Source organism: Salpingoeca rosetta (assembly GCF_000188695.1).
Source record: "Salpingoeca rosetta unplaced genomic scaffold supercont1.4, whole genome shotgun sequence".
In the NCBI taxonomy this organism is placed as follows: Eukaryota; class Choanoflagellata; order Craspedida; family Salpingoecidae; genus Salpingoeca; species Salpingoeca rosetta.
This window is the reverse complement of record NW_004754930.1, coordinates 2129753-2147478: the sequence shown is the minus strand read 5'-3', so window position 1 is coordinate 2147478 and position 17726 is coordinate 2129753. Positions and strand designations below refer to the sequence as shown.

The window sequence follows — 17726 nt, the reverse complement described above, 5'->3', positions numbered from 1 at the left end:
TGTTGGTGGTGTTTGCTTTAGTCGCTGTCCTGATATCCCCTTCCTTCCCGCATCGCCTTTTTGCTCACGCTCACGTGCATATGTATGTGTGTTTGTTTGTGTGCGTGCGCCACTGCAGAAATTTGGTGACTACCGGAAGGACGATCCAAGCTCGTTCCGCCTGCAACAAAACTTCACGCTGTACCCACAGTTTATGTTCCACCTGCGGCGCTCGCAGTTCCTTCAGGTTGTGAACAGCAGTCCGGACGAGACGTCCTACTTCCGCAACATGCTCATCCGTGAAGACTGCCTCAACTCGCTGACCATGATCCAGCCCACACTCACGGCGTACGCGTTTGGCATGGAGCCCCAGCCCGTCCTCCTCGACAGCAGCAGGTGTGTGTGTGATTGTGTGTGTGTGTGTGTGTGTGTGCTTTTGTATGTGCTTTTGTGTGGTGTGCGTGTGTGTGTAAAAAAGGCATGCTATTTGTCTTCGCAAAGCTCCAACACACCTCATTCTGACCACCACCGCCCGGCACCAACACCTGCAGCATCCAACCGGACCGTATTCTGCTGCTGGACTCGTTCTTCCACATTGTCATCTTCCACGGCGAGACCATTGCCGCGTGGCGCAACGCAAAGTACCAGGACATGGAGGAGCACGAGAACTTCCGCCAGCTGCTGCAGGCGCCACGTGAAGACGCCCAGGAGATTCTTGCATCACGCTTTCCGCTTCCGCGCTACGTTGACTGCGATCAGGGCAGCTCGCAGGCCCGCTTCCTCCTCTCAAAGGTCAACCCTTCGCAGACACACAACACATTCAACACGGGCCAGGTACGCACCCGCACAGTGAGTGGCGCTTGCTTGGTTGGTTTGCTTGGTTTGTGTGTTGTGTGTGTGTGTGTGTGTGTCATGCGCTGCTACATCGGCAACAGACACCCCGCCATCCCACCTGAACTGCTCACCACGCATGACATCACCCTTCCCCGCACTCTATTCTCCTCTGTCTCCTTGAATTGCAGGATGGTGGCGGTGTGCCGGTGATCACGGACGACGTGAGCCTGCAGGTGTTTATGGAGCATCTCAAGAAGCTCGCCGTCTCCAGCTCATCGTAGCCAACACACACACACACACACGCACACACACACACACACACACATCTCCCCCATCTTGCCCGACTACCTTTGATCAGCGCTGCAAACCACTGCTGTGTGTCCGCTTCATCTGTTTTTTGCTTCTTTTTTTGCGTTTCTTTTGGTTCGTGTGCGCGTGTGTTATGTCGTGCTGTGCCTTTTGCATCGTGTTGTTTGTGCTGGTTGTGACCCCTTCCATCCATGGTTGTTTTATGGCTCCTCTCATGCTCCATGGTGTTAGGCCGTGCGTGATTGGTCGATGGGCTGTTTTGTTTGTTCGTGTGTTGGGGTGTGTGCATGCGCAGCGTGTGTTTGCCGGGCTGTGGTGGTTGGTGCAACGAGGTTACATGGCATGACACATTGCTGTTGCTGCACACACACGCCCCTCTTCCTTCTTGCAAACGCGCAATAGACATGCAAGCAGTGAAACAGAGAGGCTGCAAACACTTGTGGTCGATAACTTGTCGTTTATGGTCTTTGCGCTGAGCAGAGAGGGAGCACGGAGGGGGTGAAACGAGCACGCAAGATGCACGCAAACAAAAGAGCGGTTGTCATGGAACAACAACGAACGACAAACTACAAACAACGCGACAGTGACACAACTGGTGGCAGCAACAATATGCAGTCACACACCCTTCCTCCTCTCCTCAAACATCCCCATTCCCTTTCTTTCTTCGTCCATATGTTCATACATCCGAAGCACTGCCATCCAGCAACACACAGTAACAACCAGCAACCACACCACGACGACAAACCACGAACAATCACGGAACAGCCACGAACAACTACCGAACAACCACGAAGAACAGCCACAAGCAATCACGAACAACCGGCAACACAGCACCACGAACAACCACGGAACAGCCACGAACCACCAACAATCACCCTGCATTCAAGATGGCGCGAGCGCGGTGCCCTGTGTGCGCTCAGCAACAAGCCGCTGCTGTTTTGAGATTGCATTGATGAGAGCAGTTGGATTCAGGATGCCACTCAGCGTCTTCACAACAGGTGCGCCCGTGACCTCCTTGAACGTGAGTTGAACCATCAAGCCGCGGCTGCCAAGAACCTTTCCTGTCCGCTCAAGCTTCATCAGACGGCTCAGGTGGAAGCAGAACTTGCTGCTCATATGTGTGCATGCGTGAGAGAGAGAGAGAGAGTGTGTGTGTGTGTGTGAATGCGCGTGAGAGCGTGTATGAGGGTGTGTAGGAGGTGAGTGAGCATGTGCATGCGCACGTGTGCGGTGTCCTTCGCAAAACACATCGCATTTGTGTCGCACAGCACACATCAAAACCTTCAGCCCAAGGCAACTCAACACCCCGACCCCACCCCCCACCCCTTAAAAAAAAAAAAAAACGCCAGCAGCGGGTGTGCATACCTGTCATCCTTGCTGTTTGGCATGAAGCAGAAGAATGTGTCTGTGACCCAGAGGCGACCACGGCGGAGATTCGTGAGCCGGCGGTCCGGCATGTAGAAGCACTGGTTCGTCTCGATGATTTGCTCCCTGCGCCACAAACGCACGCACGTGCACACGCAGACGACGGAATTCGGGTGATGTAGACGACGGGTGAGGAAGCAGGCGGGAAAGCAGACAGACAGGTAGGCAACGATACGGGCCGATTGATCGTACACACACACACACACACACACACGCACACACACACACACACACACACACACACACACACACACGCACACGCACACGCACACACGCACACACACACGCACGCACGCACACACACACACACACACACACACATTCGAGTCACGACTCACGAGAGCGGGACGCCCAAATCGCACAGGACATCGCCTTCCGAGCGCTCCTGCGTTTTCCGCAGGCTTTCACTCCGAGTGCGCCCTTCATCGTCGTGCTGTGATGACCCACGAGCAGCACCAGCGCTGTTGCCATTGGCACCACCGCCGCCGCTGCTGCTGCTGCCGTCTCGAAGTGGGCTCGGTGATGCGGTGTGCTGTGGACGTCCACGGAAGCGAGGGCGGCGCGGCGAAAACGAGCGGCCAGACGACCCCTGACCACCCCCATCGCCATCACCAATACGGTCGCGGTCACTGGCAGCAGCAGCAGAAGCGGCGGCGGCGGCGGCGGTGCGAGCTCGGCGCTCTGCCTGGACGTTGGTGGGCAGCTTGTCAATGAACTTGTTGGAGTCGTACTTCTCGCGCAGGCGCGGGTAGTTGTGGTAGAGGCCAGGCTGCACCAGGAAGCGCACGCCAATCACAATCTGAAGCAGCGGTGCGGGGGAAGCACATGGTGTTGTGTGAAGCACCACGACCATAGGAAAGGGTGGCACAACAGCAACAGCAGTAACAACAGCAACAGGAGCAACAGCAGTAACAGCAGCAACAGGAGCGAAAACGAGAGCATAACAGGAGCAGCAGCACCAACAACAGGCTGTTCGTCACACACAGACACACACAGACACACAGACACACAGCGTGTGCAACCTTGAGGAGGGTGAGCCAGAACCACTGTGGGGTGAAGAAGGTGAGGAGAAACGCGGCCAGGACGCCAATGAAGAGCTTCAAGGACTGCTCGGGTGCGCGCCACAGCAAGAGATTGTGGATCTTCTCAATGTGGTCGGCGGCCTTGCCCACCCCATTCTGCACACGTCGCATAATCTGCACGCAAACGTGGGCACACGAGCATGTGAGTCCGTGGGCACGCGAACCAACAGTGTGGTTCTGCGCACGGTGGCATTCAAACGCAACAAATGACGAACAAGCACGCTCACGAGAATGAAAAGAAAGCATACATGCATCCCTTTCCACCACACACACACACACACACGCACACACACACACATGCACACATACACACACGCACCTCCTTGACTGCGCGGGCCTTTTCGATCAGGGACCTGTCATCGTCGTCGTTCTCAACGGCAGGAGTGCGGTGCGGCTGCCGCTGGTGGCGGAGATAGTGCACGCCAAGGAAGCTCAGCAGGCCAGCAAGCATGACAGGCAGCAGCATGTTGTAGTAGGCGCAGACGGAGTACACGGTGAGCGCCGCTGCACTCTGGTAGGGGTTCTCCCAGTGCATGATGCGCAGGACAGCGTGGTGGCCGTCGATGGCGGGTTGGAGTGCACGTTTGAGGCGCTTGAAGTTGCGCACCAGCAGATGCCGGTTCAGAGCAGCGCCATCGTCCTCAACCTGGGTGCACGCACACACACACACACGCAATCATGAATGTGAGAGTGTTTGTGTGAACGTGTGTGTGTGTGTGTGTGTGTGTGTGTGTGTGTGTGTGTGTGTGTGTGTGTGTGTGTGTGTGTGTGTGTGTGTGTGTGTGTGTGAAACATGACATGTGTGTCATGTGCAGCATTCACAGCCAACAGCACTCGGGGCTTGACGGCTTATCAGCGGCTGCCACACGCATCTCGCATTCCCAACACTGCGACATGGGTGTGAAATATGCGCAGACCTCCTGTGTGATGGGGCGCGTTGGATTCTTCATCTCGGACACCACATCCACCACAAACTCCTGCCAGGATGTGACGTATTTGACGGCAGCGCCCGACACACGCTTCACCGCCTCCGACGTGGAGAGCTGGGTGTGGCCGGGTGCAGTCTCGGGTGACACGGCGCGTGGCGATGCATCAACAGGGGACGGGGACTGCGATGAGCCGCCGCGCCGCTGGCCTGTTCTGTCGCCCCCGTGGCGCACCTCCACAAACCCGTCATCCGCGTCGCTTTCATGAATGACGGCGTTGTCGTTGGGGTCGTCGTCAATGTCCAGGAGATCATCGTCGTCGTCCTTGGGCGAAGCACCGCGACCACTTGGTGTGTTGTCACCTGCATCTTGCTGTGGCTCATCGTCGTCAACATCATCGACATCGACGTCGTCGTCGTCGTTCTCCCCGTGATCATCCACGTCCATCACAGGATCGAGGGCGTGTGCTGGTGGTGCACTTGCATGCGCTTCATCGCTGCCGCTGCTGTTGCTGGACGTGGTGGTGTTGGCCGTGGCCGTGGACGCCGAGGACGACAAGGAGGCTGGCTCTTCGTCCGCCATGATGGTGTGTGTGTGTGTGTGGGGGGGGGTGTTGTGTGGGAAAATGGACGCGCGTGCGTGTGTCTTCGCTGTGTGCTTGCTGTTGCTGTGTGCTTACTGTGGAGTGTGGGTTTTTGAGCAGTCGAGCCGCTCACGCCTGAGTGTGCGGTGTTCGTTCCGTGCGGGTTGGTTGATCGATCATGCGCTGGCTGGCACACTTCTGCAGCTGCTGGTTTTTGTTTGTGTTCGTGTGTGTGAAATGATGACGGGGAATGCTTGCGCTTCTTGCTTTGGCCTTTTCTTGGCACCACTGAATTCAGTTGTTGCGTTGCAATTTGCGTCATCCAGGCGTGCAATTCGCAAAACCCACAACTGAAAGCGAGAGTGCGAGTGGGTGGTGCGCTTGCTTGCTTGTTCGCTGGTGCTGGCTGCTGTTGTCCCCTTGACCCCCTCATCACCACGACAGCTTTCAACGACGACGTGAAAGCGTGCGGAGGGCAGCCAACCAACACACGCCAGGCCAGCCATGGACCCGAGTGATCCACACGAGGCAACAGAAGCCAACAAGAACAACAAGAACAACAACAGCACATCAGAAGCGGCACGTGCTTCACAACAATCACAACCGCAGCATCAAGACGCCCACTCAACGTCAGCATCATCCCCAGCACCACCACCAACGTCAATGAAGCCACAGCAACAACAGTCAGCTTCCAAGACAAGCACTAACCCCTTTGATGCGTCGTGGGTGCCGCCCCCAAACGCTTTCTCATCCTCAGCACCAGCGATAACGACAACAGCGACGCCACCCGCATCCACCTCAGCGAGAGGTGAAGGGTCTGCAAGCGACACAACGCGCACACCAAATGGCACAGCTCACGCAGCCAGCAGCGCCACAAGCGAGGTCGTGGTTCGGGTTGCCGACGGCGCCACACCACGCCGCGAGCAGCAGCAGCAGCAACAGCAACAGCAGCAGCAGCAGCAGCAACAGCAGCCTAATGTGTCAAACACACTGTCGCCAACGGATGCCGTGTCATCACCGAAAGACAAGAGTGATGATGGAGAAAGCAAAGGGGACGATGGCCACGGGCAATCAAGTGGGCGCCGCAGCCGCGCGTCGAAGCGGTCCAAATCCAAGCGCCGCAAGCCCACGTTCATGACATATGCCATTGCCGGCGAGGAGCAGGCTGCAAAGGGCGACTACGACCGTGCCATTCAGCTGTTTCTCCGCGCCATCAAGATGGGCACCGACATGGAGGAGGCCTTTGCCGCAGCAGTCTCACAGGTAGCGCATGCGTCTCTGTGTATGCATGTGTGTGTGTGAATCTGAGTGAATGTGCATGTGTATCTGTGTATCTGTGTCTCTGTGTATGCGGTATCTCTGTTCCTCTTCCTCTGCGTGTGTGCATGTGTGCCCTCCACCCTTCCTCCCTCCATACTTTGCACTTGATCTCACCAGCTCATCTCCCATCACACGTGCACTTGCTTGGGCCAATGCCCTGGTGCAGCTGGCGCTGTGCTACTATGCGAAAAAGGATTATCGCCAGGCCCTGCGCTTCCACAAGCAGGAGCTCCTCAGCCACAGAAACATGGCAAACAAACGCAGCGAGGTGCGTGCGCATCTGGCCGTGTATGCGTGTGGGTATTCACGCTTGTGGGGGGGGGGGTGCGTGCGTGCGCATGTGTGCAGGTACCTCTCTGTCTGTCTCTCTATCTGTCTCTCTATCTGTCTCTCTCTCTCTCTCTCTCTCTCTCTCTCTCTCTCTCTCTCTCTCTCTCTCTCTCTCTTGCTCTCTATGCCTGAAACAATTGCAGTTTGTTGTGTACATGTTGCTGTGCTCGCAACCGTTCACACGATCCCGTGCACTGCCACCACCACCACCACCACCACCAGGCAAAGACGTATGCGCACCTGGGCAACACGTACAAAGGGATGGGCGATCTTGAGAAGGCGTCGGAGTGCTACCAGCGTAGTCTTCGCATTGCCAAGTCCTGCGGTGACTCGGCGGCACAGGCACGCGCCCTCGACAGCATCGGTACGCGCAGCAGTGGCGTGTGTGTGTGTGTCTATTCGTGCGTGCATGCATACGCGCGCATGTGCGTGTGTGATTGTGTCTTTCCTTCTTCCTGTGCCGCAACATCCTGTCATCACCAACCATCTACACCCCTCCCCAACACACACACACACACACACACACACACACACACACACACACACACACACACACACACACACACACCTTCTCCTTTCGCTGCAGGCAACGTGTACCACATGCTTGGCAATGCGTGCGGGCTTGAGGAGAGCATGGGGCGGCTCACAGAGCCGAGGGACCACAACGCCTTCAACAGCGCCGTCAAATACTATCGCAAGGTCTCATGCACGTGATTGTGTGTATGTTTGTTTGTGTGTGTGTGTGTGTGTGTGTGTTGTGTGTGTACATGTACGTGCGTGTATACATGTGCGTTGTGTGGTGTTGGTGATTGTGTTTATGTGCATTGATTTCAGTGTTCAATGCATGCTTGTGTGAGCGCGCTTATTTGTGCCAGTCTCTTGTCTGATGCATGTGTGATGTTCTGCACATTGCTGGCTGACCGTTTTTTTTTCGTCCACGTGTTGTCACAGACGTTTGGGAGGAAGAACAAAGAGCTGGATCCTAGCGGGTTGGGGCGTGCGTGTGGGCATTTAGCCAGCACGTATGAACGTGTCAAGGACCTTGAGTCTGCGTTTAGATTGTATGAGAAGAAACTCAACATTGCAATCAAGGTGAGACTGAGGCAAGGAAATGGCCTGTGGTTGTCCGTCTCACTCGCTGTGTGCACGTGCGTGCGTGCGTGCGTGCGTGCGTGCGTGTGTGTGTGTGTGTGTGTGTGTGTGTGTGTGTGTGTGTGTGTGTGTGTGTGTGTGTGTGTCTGCGTGCATGTGCGCTGTGTCTGCGTGCACGTGTTGTGTTGGCTCGCTCATTTTCTTTTTCCTGCTTCTTTATTCACCACGATCACCGCCATCCCAACCCCTGCTGCAGTACAACGACTTAGCTGGACAGTCGCGCGCGTACAACAGTCTTGGAAACGTTCGCCGCATGCAGGGACGATTCCAGGAGGTGAGCTGTAGCACATGGCTTCATTGGTGGTGGTCACGGATAACATGTGTTCACATCAACAGCATCATGGTGTTTGCACGTGTCATTTTCGAATTGAATTGCACTGTGTGCATGTCAGCAATGACCTTGACTTCTTGCGCTTCCTTCCTTTCAAACACACACACACACACACACACACACACACACTCACACACACACACACACACAAACACACAAACACACTCAGGCAATCCGATATTACGACCTGGACCTTGAAGTTGCTCGCAAGCTCGGGGACAAGCAGAGCGAGGCCATCACGCACAGCAACCTGGGCAGCGCATACCAGGCGTTTGGCGACTACGAGCACGCATTGCAGCACCATGCGCGGCACTTGGAACTCATGGAGGAGCTGGACAACAAGAGCGGGCTGGCGGGCGCACACGGAAACATTGCAGCCATGTACGAACACAGGCGCAACTACACCAAGGTGACTGATTCGAGGGAGTATGTGAGGAGAGGCAGAGAGAGAGAGAGAGGTTGTGTGTGTGTATGTGTGTTTGTGTGTGTGTGTGTTTGTGTGTGTTTGTGTGTGTTCGTGGAGATGAAGCCCTCTTTATGGCCCTGTTGCATTCGCTCACTGCGCGCTTGTGCATGTACTTGTGTGCCTACATGTGTATGCGTTCTTGTGATGGTTTCCCAAGGCTGCTGAGCACTACCAGCAGAACATTTCCCTCTCACAAGCGCTTGAGGACAAAGTTGGCGAAATGCAGGTGTGTGTGTGTGTTTGTGCGTGTGTGCGCGCGTGTGTGTTTGTGCGTGCGTGTGTGTGCATGTGTGTGTGTGTACGTGTGTGTGTGTGTGTACATGTGTGTGTGTACGTGTGTGCCTGCTTGAAGTGTGATGTCACGCGCAAACTCACGACCACCCCCACGATCACCTCATTGTTATGTGCGCCCCACCACCCACACGCCGTTGATTAGGCGCGAGAGCACCTGGCGCGCGTCACACGATACATGGAGCAAGGCATCCAAGTCATCGACATGGATGTGAGTGCCCCCTCTGATCACACCCGCCCTGTTCACGCCACCGTGGCCTGTTCATCCCACCATTCACCACCAACTGACACCACACCACACCTCGTCACCCTCTGCGTTGCCACAGGGCTCGAGTCAGCGCTCGCTTGCGCTCAAAGCGCCGCGCGCACTTCGGAAGGCGACAGTTCGTGGCATCTCCACGCTCTCACGCAAACTCATGCCAGGCAGCGTTCGAAGGTGGGGACGTGGGTATCATGTGAATGTGTGCATGTGAATGTGTGCGCTTGTGTGGATACAAATGTGCGAGGTCTACGATTGCCAGTTCTTCAGTTATCACGCCACTCGTCACGTCACACACCACTCAACACCCTCCCCACAACTACTCTTGTTAGAAGCGACCAGCGTCGGCCAAGCATCAACGACATTGGCTGGGACCAGGACGGGTCCATCTCCCTCGCCGACATGGCCACCAAGGAGGGCGTCGTGCTGCGCGATAACGTGAGTGTTGCGCGTGTGCAATTACACGCAGAGAGCCCACGCGTGTGTGTGTATTTTCGTGCGAGAGTGAATTTTCGTGTGTGTGTGTGTGTGTGTGTGTGGCTTTGATTGATTCAGCACTGCCTGACTTTCGCTGAGACTTTCACTCCACACCCCCTCCCCGGCACGTGCATCTCACCATTTATTCTTCTGTGCGTCTGTGCGCTTGTGTGTGTGTGTGTGTGTGTGTGCGGCTGTGCGTGTGTCTCTGCGTGCACGTGTGTCTCTGCGTGCACGTGTGTCTCTGCGTGCACGTGTGTCTCTGCGTGCACGTGTGTCTGTGTGTGCACGTGTGTGTGCATCACCTCCAGTCTGCGAAACAGCGATCGCGTCGGGCCGTTTCAATGTCGTTTGCACGCCGGAGTCAGCACGTCAAGTCGAGCAGTGACAGCGAACAAACTACCAGCGAAGACGAAGGCGTGCGTGTGCATGTGTGCGTGTGTGTTCGCGCGCGTGTGTGTATGTTGGGCCATGGATGAACAATACCATGTGCCTGCATAGTTTTGTTGTGTTGTGCACGTCAACAACGTGTATTCGCGGTATGCTTCCCTGTCTGTTCACCCATCACCTCAATACCATCCATGTACATGCCTTGCGAGCAGGAGAGTGGGGTGCAGTTGCGCAAGAACCGATCGAAGCTGCGCACAGCAAGAAACAGGCTGTCATCCCTCTTCTCCAAGGTGGGTGCGCGTTATTGCTTGACCACACGTGTAATGGATTGTGCTTTCCAACACACCACACAGGTCATCATCATCATCATCATCATCATCATCATCATCATCATCATCATCATCATCATCATCACAAACACACACACTCGCGCGCACAATTGCGACCATGTGCACACACTCTCACTCTCACACTCACCACCCCCACAACCACCACAACCACCCACAGCGCCACACAATGTCGTATGACAATGACGAGAGCAGGATGAGTGTGAACCGTGGGGCCATCTCCTCTGCGCTTCAGTTCGATCCAACGCATGCGCAGTCCGCGTCTTCGTCGTCAGGCGCCCCTCCCATCGCAACCACCTCCCTGTCAACCGTCACCACAGCAACCACGCTCTCGCTAGGAAGCAGCACTGCAAGCGCAAGCACAGCTGCAAGCGCTGATGTTGGTGCTGGTGCCAGCAGGCGAGGTGGTGTTATCCTCAACGACGACGATCACGACGACGACGACGACCACAACGATGATGGTGCTGCCCGTCATCATGTTGCCGCTGGTGGGCGCGTCGCATCCACGAAACAGGTGAAGAAAGTGCAGTGCAGCGGCCGTGTCGTGACCGTGGCTGCATGTATGCTGCTTGAAACCTTCCGCAACACTCAAGAGACACACACACACACTTGCCCTCACTCACACACACACACAATCACACACACACACAATATCACTCGCTCACTCGCATACTCACTCACTCACTCACTCACTCACATACTCACTCACTCACTCACATACTCACACACTCACACACACTCGCTCATTCCCGCACCACCTCCATTGCTCTGCAGCCTGCTGTTGTCGAGGGTAAATCGGGAACGGACGCGACGGAAGCAAACCCGCGTGCCCCCGCCACCATCTCGTTCACACCAAAGGTGCTGAGGACAGTTGCAGGGGAGAGCACCGCGCCACAGCAGGTGGAGTTTACAGACAGCCCGCCGCCACGCCGCATCAACGTCAGGCCCTCCCCACATGTCGACCGCAAAGTGGGTAGTGGTGTTTGTGTGTGTGTGCGTGTGTTTGTGCGTGCGTGCGTGTGTGTGTGTGTGTGTTTGTGCGTGCGTGTGTGTGTGAGTGTATTGAGTGTGTATCGGGTGTGTGTGCGTGCGTGTGTAGTGCGTGGTTTTGTTTGATTGTGTGTATGGTGTCTGGATTCAATGTCTTCCCTCAGAACTGAACACTTTTTTCCATTCACCCCTCACCACCACCACCCCTCACCACCAACAGCACGGCGCCCCATCGGACGGCGGATATCTCGAAATTGCGGGCGCTCCCGAGGTCGCGATCAGACAACAACAGCAACACCAACAGCATCAACAACAGCGGCAACAGGCAGGAGATGACGATGAGGAGGAGGAGGAGCAAAGCCCTGTGCCTGACATGTCCACACCAGAGGGTAAGCGTTGAGTATTCATGGTTGTGGGCGTGCTCTTACTCGATCAATCGTTTGAACTTGCACACATATGCACACACACACCTCTTCGTTTCCCTCGTGTGCACGCAACAAGCCCCCCCCCCCCCTTTGCTCACCACTCACTGGCCCCGCCCCTTCCATGTTACCTGTACTTGTGCGACTGTGTCTTGTCTTCAGGTCAACTCATGGCGGCGATTCTGAGCTTCAATACTGTTGCCGGTGTGCATGATGAGAGCACGGAGGAGGAAGGCGAGGACGATCTTGCGAAACACGTCGTGCATGATGCAACAACAACAGCAGCAACAACAGCTGCAACAGCAGCACACGCGAGAGGGACTATGAACAAGAACAGCCGTGACACGAGCAGTGGCAGCAGCAGTCGAGGATCCTCAGCTGCCGCCACGCACCCGCCGGCACCGCCAACGCAGTTCTCAACGTCAACTACAACAGTGTCAACATCATCAGGGGTTGCAGCAGTGGAGGCGAAGGGGCGAGAGTCGCCCTTATCGCCTGTGCCCGGCCGGTTGTTGGCGCCAAATGCTACACGCATGAACAAGCCATCCCCTCTCGCAAAGGTGCGTCTGTGTCTGTGTGTCTGTGTGTGTGAATGTGTGTGTGTGTGTGTGCCAGCGTGTGAAGTCCATCAGATGTGTCTCACTTCCTTCTCTGGCCACGTGCGCGTGTGCATATGCACAGCGGGCGTGGGGTTCGGACAGCGAGAGCGAGGTATTCATGGCCGTCACGGCCAACGAAGCAGAGGATCCGTCGGAGCTCTCCTTTGAGGTGTGCAATGCTGATCGTGCATGTGTGTGTGTGCGCGTATTTTCGTGCGTCTGCCATGTTTTGTTCTTCAGCCATGCCTTTGTGCCGCTGCGTGTGCCCCCTACCACACTGACACTCACGTGCACTGTCATGCCTCTCTCTCTCGCAACCCCTTCCGCCACCCGTGCACACATCCGTGCGTGCAGGTGGGCGATGTATTTATTGACGTGAAGACGTTGCGAAACCCAAACGTTCTCCTTGGCACGCATGAAATCACGGGGCAGCGAGGTGCGTCTGCTGCTGTTGTTGTGCTTTTCTGCTTGTAAATTTGGTTGAGTGATGTCACCTTGTTTTCACTCACCATGAGTATCACACACACACACACACACACACACACACACACACACACACACACACACACACACACACACACACACACCAGGCATGATTCCTGCCGCGTGTGTGACAAAGCAGTTTACACCAAAGATGGAGGCTGAGACAGACCTGTAAACCAGAGGCCACTTGTGCTTGAGTGTCTGTCGTTTGTCACTCCCCGTTACATTTCCTCTCTTTCTTATCCGCCCATTCTTCCCATTCCCTCTCTTGACAATAGCATCCGCATCTGTGTGTGTGTGTGTGTGTGTGTGTGTGTGTGTGTGTGTCGCGTGCATGTGATTGGGGGTTTTGAACACCTTTACTTCCCTTCTTCTATTCCTGGTTTATTGTTTTGTTCCCTTCGAACATCATAACATTTTGTATTGTTGTATTGAACACGAGTCCCCACACAACCGCCAAAGCACACACACACACACACATACACACATACACACATACACACATACACACACACAGTTCAGTCTTCAAAGATTTCATCCTCAACCACACCATCACCATCACCATTGTCGTCGTCGTTGGTGAATGGTGGTGGATCAAGCGCGTACATGCAGTGCAGCACAAGACCGTCACCGCTCAGCAGACGAACAGGCAGCACGCACACGGGCGCACCGGCAAATAGCACCTCTTGCTGTGCGTCAAGGGCAGTGGCAAGGTCGCTCGCTTCCATCTCGTCGCACAGTACACGGCATGAGATGAGGTGAGCGCGGGCACACGTATCTGGCAGCCAGTCAGCAACCTGCCGCACGCACGTGTCCACCACCGCCTGCAACGTCGATGTTGATGATGGTGTTGTTGAAGTGGTTTGTGGGTGGGTGTAGCACGCTTCTGCTGGGACGTGCACGTGGACGAGTGCGTGCATGTCTGCTACGACCGCTGTCGCCCTTGCGCGTCCGGAATTGTTTGGCAATGGCAAGTCACGCTGCTGCTGGACGACGGATCCATCTGTCACCGCCGTGAAGTGCCATTCAACCTGTGCATTGTGTGTGTGTGTGTGTGTGTGTGTGTGTGTGTGTGTGTGTGTGTGTGTGTGTGTTGCGTTTGCGATGTAAGCAACAATCATTGGTGTGCGAGTAGTGTCGACAACATGCCCAGCGAACATCACAGCGTTTTATCACAAAGCCCGCACGCCCACCGTGCCCAACCTCAGCATGCTTGGGCAAGTCCGGCACCACGCAGTACGCTGTTGACGTCTCTACGGAGATTGGGAGCGGTGAAGCGCTTTTGCGCGGATCAAACGCAAAACGCTCGTCGTGATCTGCGTTTGAAACGGCCCTGGAAAGCACTTGCTGACACTGAAGGATGGCAAGTAAATGTACATTGAATGAGTGCGCGCGAGTGGGGTGAGGGGGTGAGTGGGGTGAGAACGAGAAAGAACCATGTTATTCATGCACGTGCGCTCACAGGGTGTGTCACCATGTTGATCACAACTCGTTTCAAAACGTACGTGTGGAAGCAGAGACGCATGGCGGAGAAAGCAGATGCATGACAGCGTGTGCTGCAGCGTCAGGCCGTGCGCTTGCAACACGCGTTCAACACTCCTCAGCGACAGCGATGCCTGCAAGCAGCAGCCACATTCAGGTGAGGGCATGTACAGTTCGCACGCCACAGGCTTGAGGCACGACACTTTTCATTCTGGGCACGATACACACAGGTAGACACACACACACACACACACACACACACACACACACACACACACGCACGCACACACACACACACACACACACACACACACACACACACACACACACGCACGCACGCATACACACACTTGCTGTTCAGGTGTGCGTGCAAGGGTCATGGACGATGGGTGGAGGCCAATCTGTCCAGCCATAAACAACACGCCACCAGCCTGCAATCAATCACGTGTGCACACGACAGGGAATTGTGAGAGCAAACAAGTTTGCACACGAGCATGCAACAACATCCAACAACATTGTCAAGAAATGCAATGTCTGCACAATAGCCGTCAACATGTACGAGCAATGAGCATCCACGCACACCTCCACTGCCTGGCTGTAGGGCCCGATGTTCGCGGGCGCCCAATGCGAGAGGCCCTGCACGTGCATGTGTCGTGGTGGTGGCAGCGGTGGTGCTGATGACATGGATGTGTCGCTGTCTAGTGGCGGTTTGAAAGCAAACGCTTCAATCACAAGCGGACACGAGGGAGGCAGCGCTTCCTGCACACACACACGCGATGGAGGGTTGGTTCCTGCGCGCGTGTGTGAGTGGTTGGTGATGTGTGTATGTACGTGTATGCACGTATGTGTGTGTGCGTGCGCGTGCATGTGGTGTGTGTGTGCGTGCGTGCGCATGCATGTGGTGTGTGTGTGCGTGTGTGCGTGTGCGTACGCGTGCATGTGATGTGTTTTGTGATGTGTGTGTGTGTGTGTGTGTGGTCATGTGTGGTGAGAAGCGGTGATATGCTGAGGTACAAGGTCATGTAACATGAACGAGATCAACCAAAAGCAAGAACAACACCTCCTCCCCTCCTCCAGCCTTCACTGGCCACACACGAGCAGCAGAAGCCACGGCCTCACCAAAGTGCCTGATGTACTCTGCGTTGATGGCTGCAAACTGCGCCATGTCACGGACGGTGAGATTGATGTGTCGCACATCGTGGAAACTGAACCCCCGCAGGGACAGCTCGGCATCAAGAGCTTGTAGTGAGGCTCGCACACGCGCGCACACCTGCTCGTCCAACCCCGATGAACTGTCACCCTGGTGTTGCTGCTGGTGTCGTGGGGACTGTGGCTGTGGCGTGGTGTGCGTGGAGTACGGAGATGGGTAGTTGACGCAGACGGCGAGCCAAGGACCAGCGGTCTTGCTTTCAACCCGGGGTGGTGCTGGCTCGTGGGCCTCGCCAGTGACATTCACGTCTTCGTCGCCGACTGCATGTACACTTGCGTCCGCAGCCCGAGCGTGCGTGTCCTGCTCTTGCTCAGCAGCTTGCGTCGCCCCCTCCGCTTCATGCCCCTGCCCCTCACCCACTTCCTCGTCCGCTGGTGCCCTCCAGTCCGTGCACCCTGCCCTCTCCAGCAGCTGCCGCGCATATGCGACCAGGTCTTGGTGTGACGACGGCGGCAGCTCATCCTCCGTCTTGTCCTCAAGCGCAATTTCCCCCAGCCGGAGGTATCCGACGGGCGCAAAGGCGTCATCCGAGTGCATCACCACGCGCGTGTTGGTGGGTACCAGTCGTTTCTTGAACAGCGGACCGTCAACGGTGAACGTCTCGTACTCGCCACCCTCGCCACACACGTGCAGGTCAAACTCGCCGTGCAGCCGGTGCAGGAGGGGTTGCAATGCTGATAGCGGCTTTCCGCAGTGCTTGCGCGGGTTCAGCCCCATGGCAGCCACCTGATGCATGCCATGTGCGTGTGTGTGTGTGTGGTTTGTGTGTATGTGTGTGTGTGTGTGTGTGTGTGTGTGTGTGTGTGTGTGTGTGTGTGTGTGTGTGTGTGTGTGTGTGTGTGTGTGTGTGTGTGTGTGTGTGTGTGTGTGTGTGTGGTTGTGTGGTTGTGTGTGTGTTGGGGGGGGTCATGGTTGTGAGGTTGACGTTCCCTGTTCAACACTGTGCCACGACTGGGAAAAACACGGCGCAAGTGATGCAACCTCCGCTTGCACATGGAGCAGCACCTTGATGACGATGGGCTGGAGGCCAGTGTCGAGCATCTCAGCAAGTAGCGACGGCTGCGACCGCTGCCAGAGGTAGGAGAGAGCGGTGAGGTTGAGGCGGGAGCAGATGTTCTCCACGCGCGTGCGCTGGTAGTCGGAGAGGATGGCGCCGACGGAGACGCCCTTCACGGTTGGATGATGCTCCAGCACGGTCTGTAGCAGCGCTACCAGGTCCTCCACTTCGTCGCCCTGCGTCTGCTCGTACGTCTGCACAGTGCAAACAGCAAGGGGTGAGGTTGGGGGGGGGGGGTTGATGGGAGATGGTGGTGGGAGGTGTTGGTGGGAGGTGTTGGGAGGGAAGAGAGAGAGAGAGAGAGAAGGGGGTGAAGCAGAAGGTGGGGGGGGGGGCGCTCCCTGATACACCCTAATACACTCGATTGCGCGCGCGCGCACACAAACAAAACAACACACACACACACACACACACACACACACACACACACACACATACGACGCGCACCTTGCTTGTATCGACGCTCCCTCCTGTGATTGTGGCGCGATAGAGTGGAAGCTCGAGCGCCTGTGCCAGGCGGGTGATTGCTTCGTGGCCGACGGTCTGGTACATGTAACTGTCCACCTCGTCTGCACACACACCAACCGCCCGCAGTGCCACATGAGCGTGTGAGCGAGACAGCAGGTGGGCAGATCCAAGCACGAGCGGAAGAAGCCCGCATCAAGGTGAGGAGGCAGACAATCACACACAACTACGCGATCACATCACGTGCACCTTGATCTTGCGGGGGAGCGATGTTCGCCAGGGCAACAATGCGGTGCCCTGCAGCTACACAGTGCAGCATGTTGTGGCAGCTATCCTTGCCGCCGCTCACCAATGCGACCACATCCATCACTGCCGGTCGGTGCAAGCGAGTCAGACAGCGAGGGTGTGTGCGCGCGTGTGTGTGTGTGCCTCTTGTGCGTGTGATGTTTGCTGTCCTTCTGCTTGGTCTTCTTCTTGTGCTTTCGCCGTTGCTGTTTTTCTTCACCAGCAAGCAACA

The 17726-nt window shown here is 56.1% G+C and overlaps 4 protein-coding genes across 4 annotated transcripts in view; 2 read left to right on the top strand and 2 right to left on the bottom strand.

Annotated features, from left to right (window-relative positions):
* Positions 1–1548, top strand: part of PTSG_01526 (SEC23B protein) — a 6694-nt gene extending 5146 nt beyond the window's left edge. The window contains exons 13-15 of the mRNA XM_004997447.1: positions 119–375; positions 531–813; positions 1002–1548. Of these exons, the coding sequence (XP_004997504.1) occupies positions 119–375; positions 531–813; positions 1002–1094 (633 nt within the window). The 3' untranslated portion in view covers positions 1095–1548. The remainder of the gene's footprint in view (positions 1–118; positions 376–530; positions 814–1001) is intronic.
* Positions 1549–1562: 14 nt separating this feature from the next.
* PTSG_01525 (uncharacterized protein) lies at positions 1563–5367 on the bottom strand. The gene is made up of 6 exons (XM_004997446.1): positions 4547–5367; positions 3949–4275; positions 3570–3743; positions 2886–3346; positions 2488–2613; positions 1563–2230 (listed from the first exon to the last, which is right to left on the bottom strand). The coding sequence occupies exons 1-6, from the start codon at positions 5135–5137 to the stop codon at positions 2005–2007; spliced, it is 1905 nt and encodes a 634-aa protein (XP_004997503.1). The 5' UTR covers positions 5138–5367; the 3' UTR covers positions 1563–2004.
* Positions 5368–5446: 79 nt separating this feature from the next.
* On the top strand, positions 5447–13317 carry PTSG_01524 (uncharacterized protein). The gene is made up of 20 exons (XM_004997445.1): positions 5447–6401; positions 6625–6726; positions 7011–7152; positions 7375–7487; positions 7740–7880; positions 8137–8214; positions 8441–8680; positions 8895–8963; positions 9174–9239; positions 9355–9464; positions 9620–9725; positions 10076–10183; positions 10367–10444; positions 10662–11015; positions 11276–11470; positions 11712–11880; positions 12076–12473; positions 12595–12681; positions 12867–12948; positions 13103–13317. Exons 1-20 carry the CDS (start codon positions 5643–5645, stop codon positions 13168–13170), a joined length of 3465 nt encoding a protein of 1154 aa, XP_004997502.1. The 5' UTR covers positions 5447–5642; the 3' UTR covers positions 13171–13317.
* A 56-nt stretch (positions 13318–13373) lies between these two features.
* Positions 13374–17696, bottom strand: PTSG_01523 (ATP-binding domain-containing protein 4). The gene is made up of 9 exons (XM_004997444.1): positions 17459–17696; positions 17192–17313; positions 16693–16938; positions 15597–16413; positions 15060–15268; positions 14828–14908; positions 14501–14611; positions 14199–14348; positions 13374–14026 (listed from the first exon to the last, which is right to left on the bottom strand). Exons 1-9 carry the CDS (start codon positions 17574–17576, stop codon positions 13514–13516), a joined length of 2367 nt encoding a protein of 788 aa, XP_004997501.1. The 5' UTR covers positions 17577–17696; the 3' UTR covers positions 13374–13513.
* Between the last annotated feature and the right edge of the window lie 30 nt (positions 17697–17726).

What these genes read in the sequence shown, in the direction of transcription:
- PTSG_01524 (XM_004997445.1), top strand. Translation starts at nt 5,643, where the DNA reads ATGGACCCGAGTGATCCACACGAGGCAACAGAAGCCAACAAGAACAAC. An exon ending in TTGCCGCAGCAGTCTCACAG is followed by an intron (nt 6,402 to 6,624) that starts GTAGCGCATGCG and finishes GCCCTGGTGCAG; the next exon opens with CTGGCGCTGTGCTACTATGC. An exon ending in TGTCATCCCTCTTCTCCAAG is followed by an intron (nt 10,445 to 10,661) that starts GTGGGTGCGCGT and finishes AACCACCCACAG; the next exon opens with CGCCACACAATGTCGTATGA.
- PTSG_01523 (XM_004997444.1), bottom strand. Translation starts at nt 17,576, where the DNA reads ATGGATGTGGTCGCATTGGTGAGCGGCGGCAAGGATAGCTGCCACAAC. An exon ending in AGAGTACATCAGGCACTTTG is followed by an intron (nt 15,269 to 15,596) that starts GTGAGGCCGTGG and finishes ACACGCGCGCAG; the next exon opens with GAACCAACCCTCCATCGCGT. An exon ending in ACTTGCCCAAGCATGCTGAG is followed by an intron (nt 14,027 to 14,198) that starts GTTGGGCACGGT and finishes CACAATGCACAG; the next exon opens with GTTGAATGGCACTTCACGGC.
- PTSG_01525 (XM_004997446.1), bottom strand. Translation starts at nt 5,137, where the DNA reads ATGGCGGACGAAGAGCCAGCCTCCTTGTCGTCCTCGGCGTCCACGGCC. An exon ending in CGCGCCCCATCACACAGGAG is followed by an intron (nt 4,276 to 4,546) that starts GTCTGCGCATAT and finishes GCGTGCACCCAG; the next exon opens with GTTGAGGACGATGGCGCTGC. An exon ending in CCAAACAGCAAGGATGACAG is followed by an intron (nt 2,231 to 2,487) that starts GTATGCACACCC and finishes ACATATGAGCAG; the next exon opens with CAAGTTCTGCTTCCACCTGA.